The sequence below is a fragment of the Micropterus salmoides genome, unplaced genomic scaffold (assembly GCF_014851395.1).
Source record: "Micropterus salmoides isolate LMB-PRFRI ecotype aquatic unplaced genomic scaffold, ASM1485139v1 Ms_hic_scaffold_17, whole genome shotgun sequence".
Taxonomy (NCBI): Eukaryota; Metazoa; Chordata; class Actinopteri; order Centrarchiformes; family Centrarchidae; genus Micropterus; species Micropterus salmoides.
In genome coordinates, this window is record NW_024040817.1 from 12,687,046 (window position 1) to 12,709,629 (window position 22,584).

General features: G+C 38.9%; 1 protein-coding gene across 1 annotated transcript in view; it reads left to right on the forward strand.

Annotated features, from left to right (window-relative positions):
• The window catches only part of angpt1 (angiopoietin 1), a 59,753-nt gene that overhangs the window by 7,689 nt on the left and 29,480 nt on the right, over nt 1-22,584 (forward strand). Inside the window, exons 2-4 of the mRNA XM_038725152.1 lie at nt 14,146-14,301; nt 14,960-15,081; nt 16,313-16,545. Coding sequence (XP_038581080.1) covers nt 14,146-14,301; nt 14,960-15,081; nt 16,313-16,545 — 511 coding nt within the window. The remainder of the gene's footprint in view (nt 1-14,145; nt 14,302-14,959; nt 15,082-16,312; nt 16,546-22,584) is intronic.

The window sequence follows — 22,584 nt, forward strand, 5'->3', positions numbered from 1 at the left end:
AAACAAAACTCCGTTGGAGAATTTGAGCTGCTCGCAATGCATACCGCAGGATGTCTACACAGTGTGAATTTACGATAATGTGTCAGTCACTTTTTTTTTAAAGCTGCTTTATTTCCAGGAAAAGATAACCCTGACAAAACATGCATGTCTTGTATTGCTGATTCTGGCAGGGAACAGGAGAATAAAAAATTACAATACACTGCATGTGCTCTCTCTACACGCCTCATTTTATGTTGATCCAATTTTAAAGTTTAGCTGTTTGATCCTCTTGTATGTGACAATTGCTAATCCCAAAGTTAATTCTATAAAGTCTGTGAAGTGAGGAGAAAAATTCCTGAAGCCTCCCCACATGCTGCCTCTGAGGCCGACTCTCCCCGCAGCGTGTCTTTGACTCTCCCCGACAGATGTTGCTTTTTGAGAGGATATCTTTGTCTGTCAGCGCCGGGGAGCCTTCCAGAGGTTCCAGAGGACAGAACTGTTTCACCTTTCTTGGAGTTCAGCCCCGTGTTGCTATGGTTCCAAATTGAGGAAACAAAAGAATCACAATCAGATGGTTGAAAGAGATGCTAGAGTGTAAAAAAGAAAAAGGGCTGTGGAATCAGTCACACTTGTGGAAAACTGATGACAGGAAGCAAGTAAAGGTGAAAAGACAGAAAGAAGGAGATAAGGACAGAGCGTAAGATACTGGGTGAATGATAAACAGTTTCATTCCCTCGCAGTGTGTGCCAAATAGATCTTCAAATGACTAATAGTTGGTTCCATTGTTTTTGTTTTGTCCTTGTGGATTGGAGCCACTTGTTCTTAAAGCCTCCATGTCACATCCAGGAATAATTTATTTATTTAATCTTTTTTTGTTGTCCTTTGGGAGCAGAGCTGGTTGGTGAATATTGTGTGTTTTTTTGTGATTTATTAACTTACAATTTGAGACCCACACATCTCGATAGTACACGGTCTGGAGCTATTCAGAATGGCAGGCTGATTACAACACGTCTCTGTTTTCTGTGGAGGGTTTGGACAATTGAACTGGTCTGGTCTAAATTTTTCTGTGAAGCGCTGTGATTGGTGTAACAACTCGTACAGCCTGCGCATGGACACAAATTCACACTTAAAAACACAATATATATATACGCACATGCAGACACCATATACACCCTCGAATCTGTGTTTGTGTTTTGAAAACACGCTCCTAACCGTGTCCAGAGCTGTGTTTGCCTCGTCTGGGACCAGAGCCAGGCTTCTCACATTCCGCACAATACCAGGGCCGGTTACCAGTTGGCACAGAGACTACAGACATGTAGGGGAGAAACAATAAAGTGGGATACCCCTTGACATTTCGTATTCCCACTGTCCGAAAATAACACCCTCAAAACATAGTAGGCCCTACAGTACAAGTCAAAAGTCCTCATAAAATCAGTTACATTGTTGACCTTTGACCACATTTCTTTAACTTTGTCTTGTTGCCCTAATTAGCTGATGGAAAACACCTGCCGCACACCATATGTGTGGCATGCTTTGATAAAGATTCAGACTAGGGATGCACCAATCCCACTTTCTCCTGGCTGGCACTGATTTCAATACCTACACTCAGGGTATCAGCTGATAGTGGTAATGTATTTACTTTTTCGATTTAAAATCAGTATACCTCATTGTGTGGAAACTGGCGTGAGGTCATTCTTCAGTGAGTAAGATAACACGAGGTGGTAACACGTTACTTATGTAAGCATGCTGTGTGACGGAATTTCACACACCAACAGTCTTTTTAGGCAGATTTTAGAACAAAATTTAAACGCCCTATTTGCAGGTTTGCGACTCAAATCAAAAGATACTACCACCAAGAGAATGCACACCGATACAATTTTCAGTATTCATAAAACATAACGTTTCCAGAATCTATTACTACCTAGTTATCAGGACATTAACAGGAGGGAATTCGCATGGCAGATGATGCACGTAAAACTAGATAAAGCCTATCTGGTAAAGTTATGTAGCCTATGATTTTAACTTAAGTTAAAAAGACTACAGCTGTGTAGCGCACAGAAGCCGTTGCCATGGTTACTCTCCATAGAGCGCCTGCCGTTTACTCGCCGAGAGCGTGTCTCCCTGTCTGATCACCGGAGGGAAGAGCAACCCCGCGGGGCCAAGCGACTGCGTTGTTATTTTAAGAACGTTCCTAAGACCGACATCTTCCCCAGTACTAATCAGCATGCAGTGTGTAGCTATCCACTTTGTTATAGCATTTGTTCACCTGGCTTGCTTTTGTAAATTCTGTTGCAACTTTATAATAAACCTGGCTAGTAACTTCTCTGTTTAAGCCTGAATAAATTGATTTTGGCCACTTGGGGTCAGCAAAACAACATTGACAAATTATCACCTTATAAAGTTGATATGGGAAAGTTCCTTATTTACAAATTCAGCAGGTGCGACATTAGCTTACATTTGTTCAACAGTCACTGTGCTTTCAGTTCTGTTTTGGAGTCAAAAACTCGGTTTTCACTGAAAACACCCTGCTGCTAAATGAAAACAACACTAAATCAAAATAGCAAAGTTGCTGATTGTTAAACCATAACAATAAGCCAAAAGATAATTTTTGATTGAATCATTTAAGTAGTTTTAAAGCAAAACATGTACTTGTTGTACTGGTTCCAGTTCCTCAGATGTGAATGTTTAAATGTCTTTGTCTTCTATGACTGTAACACTGAATATCTTTGGGTTTGTGGCTGTTAGACTGATCAATCGATAATGAAAATCACTGCTTGTGTAATTACAGGACAACAACGCTAATGGTATGAACCTTAGTTTCCTTGATTAAGCTTCAGGTAACACTGCTACATTTACCATTTAGTTACAAGGATAAACATTTTATAGCAATAGTCTCAATATTCATATTGTTGCGTTTGACATTGCATCAAACTGTTTCCTGCAGGGCACACTGACAGAACCAGTTAAACATGATCGGTGCTGATCATTATTAGCTAGAAATTACAGTATGTGATCTTTAGTAAAGGAAGCTGGTTAACCCCAAATGGTGTCATGAAAGGTGCTTTCAGGAGAGGGGATGCAAGCATTCTGCCTGACTTAAAACTAATGTGACAACCGCATAACATTAAAAAGAGTAATATGAGTGTGCACCCTCCAAGGAGTCATGAAAGAAATACTCAACTCAAGCTGTTAAGTTTCTTTGTAAGGTGAGTAAATTACTGTAGGTTCGAAAGGTGGCTGTTAAATTTAATTGTTTTATGGTCTAATCTTTAGTTTGTTCACAATTGATTTTAACAGTGACACGTGTTTTATTTTATGTTATATTTTGAGTGAAGTATTACATTCTTGGAGTTATCTGTTCCCCAAACTACAAGTGTATCACAGTAGCTGACACATTAGTTCTAAAATGTGCTGCTGTACAGTGACCTAACAGGAACTCGCTCAAAAAACTGTCGTTGATTGAACAGATGGACGTGCTTCTCGGTCTAGGTTTACAACCAAAATACAAATGCTTAGAAATGGCTCTTAATGTTTATTTAAATTGACATGTTTGCAGTGGTTCCGAGATAGACTGGTTAATCCTCCAGAGGCCTGTGTGCGTGTATTTCAACGCGTGTGTGTACAGATGATTCTGTGTCACACTGTGTCCATTTCTGCATATGTGAGTGTGTCTCTGTTTGGATGAAATGACCTTCATCTTAACGGATAGCCTGTAAAGGATCAAACGAGATGTTACTACTCTGGACCCAGGCAGTCATAAGGTGAAGCTCAGACAGAAAAGAGGCTCTCACATTTTCTCAGGAACTGTCAAACAATACTCCCATTATGAACGTAAATGTATACATCTTACTGAAGCATGATGTCTAGAACAGCACAACACATATCATTAACACTTATCCCTTTCTGAACAATATCCGGATGAAACAGATTTCCTGTCTTCAGTTATGTATTCATTCAATAGCTAATGTACTTACACATTTTTGCTCACCTACAGTAATTTCCATTATGTATAATAGTATTCAGCTGAAGAATAGTTGACAAAACAATCTCACCCCAAGGCCCATTAAGTGGCTGTTCTGGGGCTTTTGATCATATCACATGATGTAGTTTACTAAGTTCTCGTTTCCATTTTTCACTACGGCTATACACTATAGCCAGGTTTAGATCCAAATGTAGCACACATTTTAACAGATTTTGCAGAAAATCTGCAACCAAAAAATAGTAATGTATTTGTATTCCCATCAACTACTACTAATGCTAATATTAGGAGATGGTTCATCGAGGTAAGCAATGGCACAACGAGATGACACTCAAATGGTGGAAAGAACTTTTCCACCTCACCCAAGCATGGAAATGTTTTGCTAAATTTAAATGTTTTAATTTATCTTTTTGGCTTTTCCGCTAATGGTTCCTTTTTTCTTTTGATATGTATATGGAAACACACTTTTTAAAGGAACTCATTTGAGTTTTACTTTGTTCTTGACCTTAGGAACCTTAGTAACTGAAACCTTTAAGCCAAAATGGCCGAGAAGTCCTCAAATTGCTCTGAAAAATTCTGAACACCTACAATTCCATGACAACAGACCAAACTTGTTCTGCTGATGTAGAGAGATTGTAGAGACTGTGATACAATCAAAAGGGTCCACTAAACTGACTGACTGAGGTACAATTGGAAAGTTAAGGAAAATTACCACAATATCTGTGCACATATTTATAATAATCCCATACTAGCAGTATTTGCACCATGTCTCACCTCCTGAGGTACATGGGACTACCAGATGAGAGTCAGATGAGGAGACTGTTTTTGTTTGGTAGAGATATGACTTTGTTCTGAAGTTTGGTTGATGTTGTGGAGGTCTGTGGAAATTCCTGCCTGATGTGCTAGGATGTTTTGCATTGTTGTCTGAACATAATGATCCCTAGTTTCACTGGTTTTAATTATTGAATCCATCCCCTGCTTTTGTCTGTGTTTATATGCACATCTTTTGCAATTCAACCTAAGAAATGCAAAAACAAACAGAAACCTGGGTACATGAAAGGATGGAGATTGTACCTACAGTGCACTGTGTGTGTGTCCCCCATGCTTCTCTAAATCCTGCTCCTCTTTCCTCTTATTTAGTACATATGCTGTAAATGATCCAAAAATTTATGTCTAAAAAACTGTACAGTCAGGCTGCTAAACTTGTTTCTACTTATTTTAGAGGCTTGACTCACAAGTATATTAATCCTGCAGCTTTTCTAGAAAGAGCTGTAGCACAGCCACCAACAGACACAAAAACATGCACATTATTAACATTTTCATCCATCATTGTATGGGTCAGGCTGCAGCAAATGTTTCCAATGTTGCAGCATGGATGTGATACTAAAGTGGCTGTGAGCTTCACATTATCATTAACACCAACATCTATGTCCCCCCTTTCCACCAGCTGCAGTGAACCACAGGTCAGACTGAAGCAGTTCCATGTGGAGATGTTAGTCGGGCTACCGCACCTCGTCTTCCTGCTCATCTCTTTTGTTTAGATTCAGTGTCGGTGCAGAATCACTTAGGGGAAATTTAGGCCCACATGCATACACACACATACTCCATACTGCCTTAATGTATTACCATCAGTACTTAAAAGTGCCTCATGCAGCCACTGCTATGATATATAGTCCAGAGTGTGTTAGCCACTAGTAAAAGCAACAGTGAGAGAGTAGAAAATACTCGTAAGTAACATAATCTGGACCTGATGCGATAGCGTCACTTCGTCTTTGGTGATAGAAGCAAAGAAAAGCAGAGATTGTAAGAAAAGGAGGGAGAGATAAACACAGGGAGATAGAGAGATATAAAGAGCATCAGAAAGTGAGAAAACTGTAAGGCTGTGTGGTGATTGTAACCCTGGACGACTACAGCGACGGTTTATAAACTCTGGAGTCCTGGCTTAATGGGATGTTAGGATGAAAGATAAACACGAATGTGACGTCAAAGAAAATAGCCCCTGTCATTAAATGCCCATTCATTTTGATTAGAAGAGACATCCAGTTTGATAGATAGTATTGCTGGCACATAAACCGGAGCACTGAAGCAGTTCTTCCATTAAGTTCTGCCCAGCTAGGAGGTTTTACACACAACAGTCTGTGTAGCAATGTTTCTGTCATGGCTTAGCTTGAAACAACACGTCCTTTTGAATCTATTTCTTCAGCTTTTGGCAAATAGATCCCCTGCTGTGATGTTTAGAGGGTACACTGGAACGCTGTCTCAAATATTTGGATGTAAATGCCTCCTCTGTGGGATGGTGGGTTTGTGGGATCCCTGTGTGCTTCAGTAAAAGGGGAAGACTGACATGGCCTGTAGCGTTGACACACAAAAAAAGCCATCATCAGGGACATTCCTGCTCAGATGTGTCCCAAAGGAAAGATTCCCATGTTTGACAACTTGCGTCACAATAACTACAGACTGCCCCTCTGCTGGTGCTCACTGTGTAAGACCTCAGGATGAACAAGCTAGTCCGAGTTTGTTTGGTTGTTTGGTTTTCATTACGCATTCCCATGTCTTGGGTGAATGCAAGTACTTCCTCTCCCATACGGCCAGATACACATAATTAATTGGAGTCATTTTTGGGCCCATTTTGACATTAGACAGCAAGGTTGTAATTGGAGGATTTTTGAAAATATACATTCATGTGTAAGTTGTACTGTATTTATTTTTATTTAACATGGAAAGAAACCACATGATGTGATTGTTGCATCTGCTTGAGGTACGGGTCAAACAAGAAAGAAATATATAAGTTATTACAATGTTTGAGCTGGGATTGTGTTATGTGTGAAATTAGTATTTTTTGAGGGGGTTACGCCGGGGACACATAGAATGGACAGAAAAGCATCAGTTCTCACTTAAGCAGTACAGGCTACTGCTGTACATTTTTACTATCAAAACAATACATGCATTTAACTCCACATAAATCTATATCTATCTGCTCAACTGATTTGCTGAGACATGTTTACAAGATAACAGTGAGGTGCTTCCACATGCAATGAGTGCCTCTAGTTAGTTGTGGAATTTAGCCAAATTGTCACATTTTATCTAGACCAACTCTAAAAATTAATTTCAGGAATGAAAATTGATCATAAAAACCACACCACTGTTGGATGTGCTCACACATGCTCCAGAGTACAGAATAACTTAGGTTCATACACTGTGTCACATAACACAATGTCAAATCTTAATTTGTATACCTCATTTGACTGATTTTAGATGAATTGGCTGAGGTGAAAAAGTAAACTTGCCCTATTCATGTTTTGAAATATGTCATTTATTTTCTCTAAAGAAACTTTTCTCATGGCTTTTATGTTTTTAGATATTAGACCTTAGATCTTGAATTCGACTCAACAGCCGCATATCTGCCAATATGCGTTTCAAAATCATGATGTAGCGCCACATTCTTCACATTTTACTCAAACTTTCTTGAAATCAAGCCTTGTTATTTCATTGTGGTTTTCTATTGTTGTAAGTAGGAGTAGATTGACCTTTTATGAAACTCATTAGTCATTTGAATAATTCAACACATCAAAATTTAACATCACATTTTCCACTCTGTTTTCACAATTTGTGGTTTATTTAAATTCTTAACACTGAGTAATGATTTACAAGGCCATGCAGGTCACACACATTTGACAAAATGAAAATGGAAAAACTATTTGGCATAAAACATTTGCCCTCAGGTTAGAATTTCTGGTTTGTTTTTCCTTAGCAACAACCAGCAAATCAACCAACCTTGAAAACTCGTCTTGGCTCAATATTCTCCCTTTCTTTTATTGTCTGCCCTGTTGACAAACCATTGTGACAGAAAGCCTTTGAAGAGTGGAAAATGGTGTGCCTCTGAATCTGCCAAACCATTTTGGGCACCTCCAAGCCAGCACAATGATTTACTCAGTGATTTATACGGAGGAACGGTTTGTTTGTTTTCAGGTTGTGTACATGGGGCTCATTATGTCTTTGGAAATGCACAACCGAAACGCAACTGACATCAACACAATAGACTCTTGACAGAATGACAAAGGGGAAGAAAAGAAACACAAATGCAAAGGGAGAGGGAAAAAATAGTCTAAGACTGACGGGTGCTGGCAGTAGCTGGTTTGTTTTTCAGATAGCAGCCAGTCTTTCTGGCTCAGGGAAGTTCTGGGATCAACTGTATTCAGACAGAGCAACAGAGGCAGGGGCTGGACCACCCACCTAACTGAAGACCCAAGTTTCTACCTGATTTGATGATCACTAAGATACACCCCCTCCTTTATCTACTGCTGCTACACCTGTTGGCTTTCCAGTCTTGCACAGCACATATGGCATCTACAATGGTGACAATGGAAGATTTATCCCTCAAAATATTAAAAAATAAAATAAAATCAGTCCCTGATTTCAGACAGAGGTAGACAAAAGCGGGACAACCATTGATTTTACCAAATGAAATAAAAAGGATGCTGGCAAACTTTTATTAGCTGTAGCCTTGCTAATTAAGCTAATGTTAGCTCCATAATTTGGTTAAAAACACTGTCTCTCTGTTTCCAGACTTGTTTTGAAGCACAAATCTTGTTATGTGGTTAAATAATATTGTACTAAAAGACTAAAGCTAAAGCTACATGCCTGAGGAAAAAAGTCAACATCCTCATGTTCCACGAAGAAGACATCGAAATAATCTTGTATTGTAGCGTAGTGCTACTTAATCCTTATAATAGGATGTAAATTCAAGCTGTTATTTCATTCCCTGTTTGGCTTAGCTTTCATGTTTGTTTTCTTACAGTATCCTATGTTTCATGTTTGTGTAATCCCACAAATCCAATAAAGCTACGATAACCAAACGTCTTTGATAGATTGCTTCAAGTTGGATATCCCATTTTTCAACATTCACAACCAAATTGTCCCAGTTTTCACCACAATTAAAATAATAATTTTGAAAGTATATTTGTTTTCAGTTTCGGTTTCACGTGTTTACCGAACCCAATTTACCTGACTTGTTATCAAGGTTAGTGCTAATAAATCACCAATCTAGGTCAATATACATGGACGGCAACTAACCACTTAATACTATATTACAAATTAGGCTACATGTGAGCAAAAAATATATATGCAATTTGTGAGTTCATAAAAACATTTACTTTCTCTGTCTAGAACAAATTTTTCAGTTTATTCCGAATAAACACACAGTTTAATCAATTATTTACACTTTTGCTCTAAAGCAGGGGTCGGCAAATAAGTCTGGCATCGTATGGCAGGCCAGAACAAAGTCAAAACGGATATTTTTTTCTCCCTTTTGCACATGCTCACATAAAGCATGTGCTGCAGCGTGTGTGCGTTCCGGCGTTTGATCATCATCACAAGTTTACTGAAGGCTTTTTCAAAGGTGTGTCAAGCAGGCCAGAGACTCTTTTGAATTGTCCTTCAGAACTCTTCAAAGTAAAACCTCTTAATAATCTCGACATGAAGCATTGCTGCAAAAGACGTTGTTGCGCATTTATTTTAGAGGCACAATCACTTAAGAGGAAGTGGTTATGTGAGTAACTGTTGCTGTCATAACTGAGATCTATTTCAGCACCAGCCCTTATCAGTTTTATTTATTTTTTATTGCTTATTTATTTTTATTGCTGCTATCAAATATTATTACTGGCGGGCCGGTTCTGGCCCGTGGGCAGCCTATTGCCGACCACTGCTCTAAAGCTTTTATTTTTGGAAAGGCTAAAATAAAGACACCACCCTTTTAAGGGTGAGAGACAGAAAGGCTCCATGCACACCGCTTCAACATGATGAGAAATCCAATATTTCTCAACATTCAGAGTCAAGTCTAAGCTGCTGTTTTGTCCATTAAGGCATGGGGGACATCTATTTGTTTCTTATATTTCCGTCTGTCTGTTAGCCATTTTCTTTCTCTTTCTACTGACATTCTATGAGAGGAAAAAATGTGGCAACAACTGATTTAACGCCTGGATGTTGGCCACCAGGGTGAAGGTCAAAGAGGTCAGCTGTGAGTTCAGCCTGAGTTGTTACTCACCTAATCTTGGCAGAGTTTAAGACAGAGAGGTTTCAAGGTGGATTTAAAAACAAACAAGCCAGTGACTGAGTAAGACAGCTCTCTAAAATACATACAGAGGTTGCCCATATCTATATTATATAATGCTGGAGAATGACGGGGCAGTGAGTCAGGGTAACACCTCCTAAAGCCCTAGTAGAGTGAATTATAGCCCAGGTTTCAAAAAGGAGTGTCGGCAGTGGGTGATAAGAAGGCTTAAGTGTATTTGCTGGCATTTGTCCCAAGGTGGCTAGTTATACACCAGAAGGTGCTGATGCTGGGGGGTAACAGCCCCCCATGCTCTAGTTCATTAAGGTGGACTGAAATGGATCCAGAGAGACATCCCAGAAAGCCAGAGTGCCCCAGTAAAACCATCACTATCACCTCCCCACACACACACACACACACACACACACACTCAGAGAGATAAGCAGAGATGTGACATAGCTCTAGCAGTAAGTGTTTTATACAGTCCAGGCTCACAGTGTCTCTCAGCATCACCACTGCTGCTGTTTAGAAAAAGATCAAGACCTCCTTTTGGAATGGATGAATGGGAAATGTCAGAAAAGTGGTAAACATTTGTAGTAATCTAAGAACAGGGAGGATCATCTTGAGGGATTATCTTGTTTTTGGCTCTCATGCAATGGCAATTTAGAAGCTCCACCATGATGATGTACAGAATATGTATGTTGGGGATCTCAGCTGATGGATTGTTGCCTTTTTGCCTATAATGCTTTAAATGAATTTGTGCACATGCAGTGACCTAAACACTTGTCCCGCTGTATGATGAACAGTCCCCTTGCTCTTAAAAATTGCATCCTGCATATACAGCTTGTCGTTTATGTTCTAGACAGCTTAAAGCAGCTTATTTACTATATAACAGCCAATTGTACCTCATAACTGTCTAAACGGACCAGTCTGTACATGCAGTGCATTGAGTTATTAATGACAGCAAAGTCACAGGCAGTCCACATGAAGCCAGACTGTGCCAAACACACCTCCTTAAAACCTTTATGCCTTGGTGTAAAGTAGCACTTAGGGAAACATAATGTGACTCTCACTTAGCAAACAGTTATTTTGTGAAACCATAGACTAGATTTAGTAGTTTCTGAAAGCAGATCCTAGTATTTTGGCACTTTCTGGAATGTCTCTAAAAAACAGATTTATTTTTATTTTGATGAAAGTGGAGTTTCATTGAAATTCCCATATCTTTTTAAAGTATGAAATGTTCACACAAAGGTAGGAATCTAGAAATCTTTTCAACTCAAAATTTAAAAGTGAGACTAAGTTTCCAAAGTAGAAATAACACATTATTTCTTTAACAAATGAAATGTTACATTTAGAAGCAATAAAACACACCGTTCCTCTCCTTAGTACACATGACAGTGCATGTGCAGTTAAGGGTGACCCCCATTTTTCTTTAACCCTGAGTTGGTGGGTTCCAGAGTGGAGTAGAAGCTTACCAAGGTTTACTGGTCTGAAACCTGTTTCTCGTCAAATTCCCATTCGTCAGAAGAATTCATGACTCTCAGACAAAATTACCACTTGGTTCTGTCATTTCATCTCTTGATGAAAATGCATAGAAAACAGCACCATGAATTGAATTAACTGGTTACACTTTAACTGAACTAAAAATGGTAAAGTTACAAAGTATTCTGGAGAAAATCAGTCGTTGATAGTTCCTCATGTCTTAGTAGAAAATAAAACACTACAAACTTTGCATTCCTTATGCACTATTTCTTTCACCATCCCAATCCCATCCCTAACTGACACAAATTTGCATTTTACTTCTGGCAATGAAAGCAAGTATTTGCTTTCATTGCTGACAATAGTTACAACTGGTAGTCACTGACTGGAAAAGCACAGCATTTAACTGGAGTCGAGGTTAGAAACCATCAAAATAACACAACACCCACATAGACCTATTTTACGGCTTCCTGAGTGGTGATTTTACATGATTGGGCGTGTTTGTGTAATCTTGTTTCTCCTTGGTACTTTCCATTTATGACCCCCACCAGATCCAGCCATGAGTCAGTCACATTCCCTAAGAGACCAACCATAAAGTGACGCCGGGCTTAAGTTTGCATCAGCCATCTGTCCCTTCAGTATCTTTTCTCTCAAGGTGACTTAGACTGTGCAAAGCCTGTCACCGTCCTCAAACAATGGATACAACCATCTTAGTGGATGAGTAAACAGAAATGCAAAGCTGTTGTACAGCAAATCAATGTACAAAGCATTGAGGTTTTAAGTAACAACCAAAATGGATGTAAAAACATCCACAGATTTTACATTTGTAGATGGACTGAAAACCATTTCCAAACACAGTCATATTCTATGGTTCATAATCAGACAGAGTAATCCATCATTACTTGAGCTTTGTGGATTCCAGACTCGCTGTTTTCTTTCCATTTCCTCAGGCCAGACCATTGGAGGTTATGTGGAAAGTGACACTTATATCAGACTTATGTAGTTTACAGTTAGGGAAAGCTGTATTATGCCTGAAATCCTGCCCGAAATGTTTTTACATTTGACTTTAAATTTGTTGCCAAGAAAGGATATTACATCAAAAAGCTAATTCGAATTGGCAGACCTGTGCAAATAGCTGAGAACTGGCTATGTCGATCGAAGAGCAAAGAGATCCATCTCAGTTCTGACTGTTTCATTATCTGTCAGCCTGGGATTGATTAAAATGTTGCAATTCATCTATTATTTATAAAAGCAGGGATACAGCGATCCTTTTTCTGCTAGAAATATCTATAGTATAAACAGTATCAAAATTTTATTGTGCCAACAGATACTGACAGATTGATTTTTCTGTTTTAGAAACTTTACGTTTCTATATATGTATTTACTGTACTATATAATTTGTCCTTAATTTGTCCTTTCAATTAAGTCACCAATCTAATCATTAGATCAAATGTAAATTGGATGCATTCCATCATACAATTGTCACAAAAACAAAAACTGTTGATCTTACTAGGCCTTTACTGACTAAATTCACCCCATTATGGTAAGGCAAGCTAGTCTTATGGCTAGTGGGGATTATTTTGTGCGATATTTGTCTGTTTGAACCAATGTACAGGCATGTGGCCCTCCACATGTGAGTCAAAAAGTTACAGTTCAAACCTGTTTTCATGAGAATACACATGTTGAGGTCCTTTTGCCTGAACTGCAAAACTCTTTTATTAGTTATGAATCTCCCCACTGGCCGATTATTGAATCATCTCAGTGCGAGCAACCAGATGAACAAGTGGACACTTAAAATCCAATCAAGTCTGATTTATTTATAAAAACAATAGCGTCTCTCCAATCATACACAGACAAGCCCTCCTATATCCAATAAGTCAACAATATTGGGAACAAAATGATGTAAAACCCTGTACAAATAAGACACAAGGACACAAAGTACAAGGACTAAATTAACCTTTTACTGGGAGGAAAAATGTATATAGAATCCAAGCATAAGACACAAGTAGCACATATTGTTAATCCGTGAGAGAAATCTCATCCAGCATACACCTCTATCTCTCTATCTTGTTGTTTGTTTGCGATAAGGATGAAAGAGTTCTTTCCAGTCAAGCCTCAGTGAATATCTGTTCATCTCTGCCTCTTCCATCCCAAGCTAACCACCTACATGTGGCTTCGCCTATATTGACTAAACCCATTCTTCACTTGAGTGCCACGCAAATGAAAATACAGTATGTTTGTGCATTTCTTCAGATGTACATCAGAAACCCTTTCCGGTGTGTGGCCTAAGGAATGTTGATTTGAAAAAGGTATTAAAGAAAATCAGTTTAATCTAGTGGAAGATTAACCAGGCCAGTGGGACTAGTTATATCATATGTTTATGTGCATCTGAGTTACAATGTTTTGACCCTGAATATTAATCAAATTGAGCAATTGTTTCAAAGGATTATGATATTCTGTTTTTGTGTCTACGTTCATACCTGAAACCTTAAAGTGTACTGTAGAACATGTGTTTTCTTTACCTCTGTGATCAAAACATGAGTGCAAACATCCAATATGCTGACAGGGAAATCTACAGGATCTGTCGATTCTGCAGCATTTAGAAATGCCCTTTTCCTTGTGAGTCTGATCTGTTTTCTTCAACCATTCTTTGGTGCAGATCGAGAACTACATAAAAGAGAGCATGAAGACAGAGATGGCTCAATTGCAGCAGAGCGCTGTACACAACCAGACAGCAGCCATGTTGGAAATGGGCACCAACCTTCTTTCTCAGACTGCTGAACAGACACGCAAGCTGACTGACGTTGAGACACAGGTAAGAGCTCAAAAAACACACTCACACTAATGCTCTCAAACACACTTGTCTCCATAAAAAACATCCCATTAAATGACCTTTTTATGTCTTTCTCTTTCATACACACACACAATAACACTGAGAGGATCCATCCTATGCTCCATAAACCCAACTATTCCACCTTTAGCTGCCTCAGAAAGGTTACAGATAACTGGCCAAAGACAATAGTGATGCTATATAAATTCCAATCCCTTCTTTGACTTATTTGGCTCAGGTTCGTTTGAGTGTTTATATGAAGGAGTTTGAGGAGGAGGTGATGGAAACTGGTGATGTTTTAGCGGTGGGTCATTTTTGCTAAAGCACTAGATAACTGTTTGCAAATTTACAAAAAGATAATCATAGCAGAGATGAATATCTCCTAAGTATTACCATGTGTTGGGTGAGCACTTGACAAAATGAAAACAAAGTTGATGGTTTATATGTGACTTGAAAGTGCAGTGTGTTTTTTCCTCCCGAGTCTAGAAGGCCTTAAATACAGCCTTGTGTGTTTCTCTTAAGGGATTGGTGCACATGTGCGTCACATTAACTAGTATTACTGCAGCTAACATAGTGTGTATAGAAGCATAATCTCTTTATTATTTCTGTATTCTGTATATCTGTGTACTTCTTATCATGTCAGGTTCTGAATCAGACATCCAGGCTCGAGATCCAGCTGCTGGAAAATTCTCTTTCTACAAACAAGTTGGAGAAAGAGTTAATGGTCCAAACCAATGAGATCAGCAAGCTGCATGACAAGAACAGGTAAACAGTCGACACTTCAACAAACAAAACCACACGCACTTGATACCATCCATATGGCAGGAAATTGGACAGCGATAGACTGCAGGAAATAAAGAAGATACATCGACAGACGAGGAGCCAGTTCTCTGCTGGGTTGCTTAAAATCAAAAGCTTGCTAACAGCTCTCACTGACTACCAACTAATGTCCTTTTTTCTAAAACAAGATTCAGTAAGCAGCTTGTATTTTATGTGATGTAAATCAGTCTCAAATGCATGAGGCTATGCTTTTCCCTGCTGAACCCTTGCACATTTGTTGCAAAATCAGCCACTTAAAATGTGGCTTTTGGATACATTTTCATGTCTCCAAATCTTTTTCTTTACAGTGATTGGTCCTGTGGGATTGCGTTAGATGATGTAGTGTTTAATAAGGGTTTGGCCCACATCTCTCATTGCAGTATCCATAGAGACTCCGTGCAATCACTTTGATAAAAGAACTTCATTTTAAAGCATAGTCCCTGGTGATTCTGACTTTTAAGTTATTGTTGAGGCTTATGGACATAAATTTCTGAGGGCTTTTTCCCTAAGCTTAAGCAATTTTGACATTATTCCTTCTTGTACGTGTCGTGGTTTCTTTTTCCTTTGCTAAATCTATAATAGAGGGAAACATATGATTAGTTAATGAATTTGATGTCAGCTTATATCATCTTTCAGGCATTAGATTGTACAGTGGTAATGGTTACATATGGAAAGGCTTTATCGTGTACCTCAGATGAGTCTTTTCCATTCATGATGATGCATATGATGTGTGCGGAACACATAGCAACCAAACCTACAGACAGATACATTTTTGTATTTCTGTCTTATGGAAACTTCTTGTATTGCGTTGCCATATTTCTCACTGGGAAATATTTGTGTGAGGGAAGTGAAGGGAGCTTCACCATGTTTTGATTGTAATAACTTGCATTGTCCATCACAAAGTAACAGTAAGTATAAAGGAATTTTATTAATTTAGAGTCAACCAGCTGATCCCTATTCATGATGCCTATATAAAAAATGAAAATGACACACATTACATAACCAGTAAATTATTGTTAAAATCATAACAAAAAATCTAAACATTTGTCAATCTATTATAATCTGTGAAAACAAATCTAATTCCAGCTAATCTGGGTGCTCTGAAGGATAATATAATAATTAACAACTTCTCCATCTTCCATAACAAACTTTTCTTGACCTTTTTCCTTTCCCTCAGCCTCCTGGAGCAGAAAATGTTAGAAATGGAGATGCGGCACCGTGAAGAGCTGGAGACGCTGAAGCAGGAGAAGGGAAGTCTCCAGGCCCTAGTGGGGAGGCAGAGCGGGGTTATCGGGGAGCTAGAAGCCCAACTGAGCCGGGCCACAGGAAACAGCACGGCCCTGCAGAGACAGCAGCAGGAGATGATGGATACTGTCCACAATCTGCTCCACCTCTGTTCCAAAGATGGAGGTAAGCTAACTGGAATTAAAATCTTACATGCTGAGAAGTTTGGAACTGTAAATGTAAATATGGTCTTTCACAATAGCTATCACGTAAGAACACATTCTGGATGTTGTATAGTGCTGAGGATTGAGATGAAGAAAGTCACAACCTATTAGAAGTGTAAGAAAATGTGTGACCATTTTGTGAAATCGGGTCGCCCTGCAAAATCATGGAGAAGTGATTGAGCGCAGCAGCTTAAAGCTGGACCAATCAGCGCAATACCATGAATGATTTAGATGATGGCAACAACAAGGCTGTGTTTTGAAGTTGAACAAAGTGCCAAGAAATCACAGACAATAAGGACAGGACATACAGCATGATTTACCAACTGGAAGACCTTATCTGTAGGTGTAGTTAAGTTGTAATTTCCCATTGCCATAATAGCCACTGTGTTTTTTGACTATGCTAGCGTGGCTCTACATAGGGGAATGTTGGTCAGTCTATTGAGTCTGTTGTTGGTACAAGAACTATTGGAACGATCGCCATAAAATTTTCATTTATTTCATTTATTCATGGTCCCCAGACGATGAAGCCTCCTGACTGTGGTGATCCTCTGAGTTTTCCTCTAGTGCCACCACAAGGTTGACATTTGTGGCTTTGAGTGAAACTATTGGTTGAGCTGCCATGAAGCTTTATGCACTTATTAATGTCCCCCTCAGGATGAATTTGAATAACTTTCGTGATCCCTGACTTTTCATTTATTAGGTAAAATATGCATGCTAACTTGCTAAAATAAGATGGTGAACAAGGTAAACATTTTACCCAGTAAACATTAGCATGTTAGCATCGTCACTGTGAGCATCTTAGCCAGCTGACTTTGTAATTTAGCTCACTGTTGTGTCGAAGTACAGCCTCAAAGAGCTGCTGACTCTCAATCTTGTTTCACTTTCAAACAAGTAAAATAGGGTGACCAGACGTCCCCGTTTTCCAGGGACAGTCCCCGGTTTTGGTGGCCTGTCCCCGTCCGGAGCTGTCCCCGGAAATATCCCCGTTTTTAACTGTGTGTTAATCATTGACTGTATAAGGTTTTGACAGACTTGATATCAGATTTTACATGTCCAGAAAGACTGGACAGCAGAGCATACAGGTGTCGTGCCGAAAAGTGATCGCCCGCCGAAAACTGATTTTTGGCTGGCTGCATCGCCCAGTCTCTTTATGTCTACAGCTGCTTTTATTTGGATCAAACAGACATAACGTGCAAATAAACATCACTTTATTCACAATTGTGGCATAATAGGCTAAGTGTTTGCAGTTTATTGACTGCAAACACTGATTGACATATTGACTGAAAGGTAGGTTCTGCCTCAAAATTATGATTGCTTTCATTCAGAAGAGTTATATTTGACAGATTATAAAACCAAAATTGTCCCCCTTTTTTATTTCATATATAATAATATTATTTTTAAATGACAAACTGACCACCAAACCAAAAATGTCCCCGGTTTTCATTTCAGAAATCTGGTCACCTTAAAGTAAAATCAACATCCGACGTGCACTCACTTGGTCCAACCAGGCAAAGAATGCCTACTGACCCTTGCCACAGGCGGTATGTGCAAAAGAAAGTTTGTGTATTGGCTGCACTCAGCTTGTTTTGGATTACTTACTTCCTCAGGTCAGGCGTTACAGCTACAACATCTTTGATTTTACAATCCTCATGAAATTATAATGACACCAGTTGTATAAACTCCATACTTAGAGACACAAGGATGCTGTTAGCTATTAAATTCTGCATCATTGAGAGCAGCATGAAGAAACAAACACGGTTGTTGTTACAACCTGGTTTGGTGCCTCTCACAAACCAGCATGGCGCTCTTTTTTTGCAACAATCGCTTTTACCGCTTTAACTTTATAAAGTCTGTGCACACAGCTTCACTGATACATCAAACATGACTGGTTATGTTTGACTCCTCTGAGTCTCTGCCTTCTGTTAATACGCGACCAGGGATTTCCCTTTTGGCCCTATATTTGACCTGACAGCAATGCAACCTTTCTTGTTCGGTGTGAACTCATTTACGCCCTTTCCCAGCCATTTAAACACCAATCCCACTTGATCCTTACATTGGCCTTAAATCCCATTGGTCACAGGAGATTTGACATGAATGTCCATGTTGGGGGATTTGTTGCAATCTCATTTACATTTGTGGATTTCCTGCGGAGACGCTTTTAGACCCTGTGGGGCTCCCCTGAGGTTTCCCAGCAGATAGGAAACAACAAGGGTATAAAGGGATGTAAGAGTCATGAGTGGATAAGCATTGCACATGATTAACACATGCTTTGTGTTTATCATGCTGTTCCCTTTTATTATTTTAATGTTCCGTGAACTAAAGGTCATGGGCGGCTTCTGCTAACTCTCCATCTGTTTAGTCTAGATTTGTATATGTTACATTTTATTACCAGGGGCCTATTGAGACCATTTGGGCATGACTGGTCATTATGTATGATCTTTACAGTCTTCATGTTGATTTAAATTTGTCCTGATTCCACACTTTTGGCCCTCTATTTTACTAGCTTTGCAATTCCACAAGTTTTATTAAATTCACTCTAGATTATACTTTTCTAACCTTTATTTTGCCACCATGCCTGGTATTTTCAGTGTCAGTTGGTGTCAATAAAGCAGGGTACCACAGCCTGTCCCGCTGTCTGTGATTAGTGGCTGTGTTAATGAGAGGTGATAGAAATGGAACGTGGTTGCTCTGTGGTTGGTCCTTTCCTCTTCCATGGCAGTACCGAAGGTTAAGGCGGGCATGCAGGTCAGAGGTCTCCCCTTTCTTCACCCTGGCCCAAATAAGTCAAACTGTAATAGCTCCTGGGGGAAGCCCCGTCCAAAGGAGGTGAAGAAGTAGATAGATCTCACTGATCATCTGACACACATGCCCTGTTTTTCCAAATTTAACAGCATTTAATACACAGAAGCAGCAGAGCTCAATTTTTTCCATATTCATGGGAGGGCTTTTGTTTGAGAAACGGATTTGTGTTTTCATTTGAGAAAAGGTTTAGCATTTCTTGCCATGAAGTGGCATCTACTTGCATTAGGCTCTATTTTGAAAACTGAGTCTGAGCATTTCCTTTAAAGAATGGACTCAAATCACTTTTGACTTTGCTTTGGGAAGAAAATAGTTTTAATATTAAATCTCCATGAACATATATGTTTTCATTTGTCCATGTATGGCTATTCCTAAAATTAAGGTTTACAGTGTTTTTTCAGCCATTGTAGTGCAAACTGAGGGACTGAAAGATATTTTTGATGTGGCCAGATGCAGCAGTGGAGCTCTTGTTTAGGTTGTAATCATTACCCAAACCTGATTAGTGTGCAATGAGCCACACACTGTTGTTAACAGTAATTGACCTCAGCTTTGGAACACTAAAATTTCTGGCTGCCAAATATGATTTTGTTTTACAATGTTCTATTATCCCACTAAATGAATGACATTCATCACTTTTACAGCTGCTTACTCACAGTCGAAGAGAGTGGAATTATTTCAGGTTGCATGCAAAGCCTAAAAAAATTTGGTTGGAATTTGCGGGTTATAATGCCCCAACATAACATTACGGTAAACCACTTCATTAGACATCACTTCACGATCCTGAATGAGTTTTTAAGTGCTGCATATGATTATTTTTATGCTTCACTGACCAGCAGAATGAGTTGACACCTATTGTTGCAAAGATCTTACAAAGTGTGCAGTTATTGCGAGTCACCTCAGTGACCTTCCTAAAAGTATGGGTTTCCTCTCACCTTTATTTTCGCAGAGGGAACAAGTCTATTTTAATGTATGTAGCATTTACACACATGTCTGTTTAAATGGAGCAATATGTTTTAGAGCCATTTAATAAGGCAGTACCAATTCCACATCACAGTTGGTAAGTAACCATGAAGGTTGGGACGTATGGTTGGGTGTACAAAGCACATGATTTTGACACCAGAGGCTAGGTATGACTTGTTTTAAGCTACTAAAACACTAAAAGTATAGGGGAAGATTGTGGTTTTGGCTAAATATCGGTTAGGTCTATGCACCCCTTCTCACGGGCTTCAACTCAGTTTTGACTTTTTTAATATTTACCCACGATCTTTTCCTAACCTTAAAGGTACAATGGTAAAGGTACAGATATGGCTATAATTTTAGTTTGAAACATGAACTAATCTTATCAACAGAATGTGAAGAAGTCATAGAGGTCAATGTATTATGTTGCAGAGATTACAAGGGTTTGAAAACAATTAAAATACACTGATAGTGAGAGTTTTATATATATTTGACATATAAATGTTATTGATATATTGATCAAAACTAAAGCAGGCATATGATTCCTACAAAATGTTTTGCAATGTGGTTAATAATAATATTAATAATAATAATAATAATAAAAGCTTTATTTGTTTAGCACTTTTCAGTACAGGTAACAAAGTGCTTTATAGCAATCAATGTAAAATATACAAGTCGAATAACAATCTGTATCACACAGTGGTGTGCAACGAATAAAACATAAAACAAGTCAATGTACAATGAAAGAAAAAATAAAAATAAATTACGCATTACATAGTAGTTTGCATTCAATAAATAAAATATAACCAAGTCAATATACATGTAATGGAGAAATAAATTACGCATTACACATTGAAAGCTATTTTGTATAATTGTAAAATTCTTAGTTAGCAGGGTTGCATCAAAACTGAGAAGGTGTCAGCAATCAGTATTTCTGTTATTGAACAAATGTAACTTGATTCACATGAGTATTGAGACATATTACCCAGAAGTTTTCACACAACCGCAATATTCTTCACTTTAAGCAAGGACTATACATCACTGTAGTGAATTTTACTGTGGGAATGAACTGGTATTATTTTATAGTACTGTGCATCCTTTATAAATTAATACACCACAGAAAATCATTGGATCATATATGGAATCACTTAAACTCTCAGCAGCATTTAAAGACTGATTATAGTTACATGGGAGCTTGGATGTCTATGGCAGTCCATTTAGCTCCATTACTCACTCTCTTTAGTTCTAGTATTTGGGCTCATTTGGCAAGGGTACTGATTTATACAAACACCCAAGCCCTGCTGATCTTTTCACATGAACCCCCTACTGAATACGAGTCCCCACTGAACCACAAAATATTTTTCTGTAAATAAATATTGGGACATAAATAATATTTGTAGAGCTGGGCAGCAAGCTGTTCAAGGGAGCTGCTCCTACACTGGAGCATCAAGTCCCTCGGCAGACAGTCTTCTTCCACCAGGGGAGTTCTCAAAGGCGATTGTGAAATAATTGTCTACACTTTTACAGATCGAACACCAAAAAGTTCCTCTCTGATCTCCTTGACCTCTACAATGTGCCCCACCGTCTGCCGGCTTGGGGTAAATTACCGCCTGACAGGGCTGCTCTTTGTTGTATTAGAGTCTGGAGTGCGAGGGCCCACTCTGTCAACCTGTCACAGCGGGAGATTCTTGTCACTGACACTCAATACTTTGTCAAAATGGTCAGATAGTATACCCAAATAAGCTGACTGCTTCCACCGGGATGTTCTGTGCTCTGGAGAGGGGATCAAAGTAAAGGCTAAAGACCGCTGACACATTTCACTTTTCCCTGACATCTTCTTTAACTCAACAATTCCAACAATAAAAACAATGGTATGAAAACCGAGATGAACCCCTCATATGGGAGGAGAAAGGAAGGAAGAAAGAGGAGAGAGGGGAAATCGGAAGGAATTTCCATCAATATACCAAGGGCTTGGGAGGTAAATATAAACCACTTGTTATAACAGGAACTTGAAATTTATAGCTTGTAGTATTTTGTCCTTAGCCCCTTGCTTGGTTTCAAAATAGTGCCGCCATAATTATCTACAGATGGAAATGGATGCAGCTGGTCTGTCAAAGTCGTAGGCCGTCTCTCGGAGTGGGAGATTATCCAGTCGATGAACTGCTTTTCTCTTGCTAATAAGTTAGTTGCCCTCTGATTTTTTCTGGCCGTTACAAGATACTCACAATGAGACCTCACCGATCAG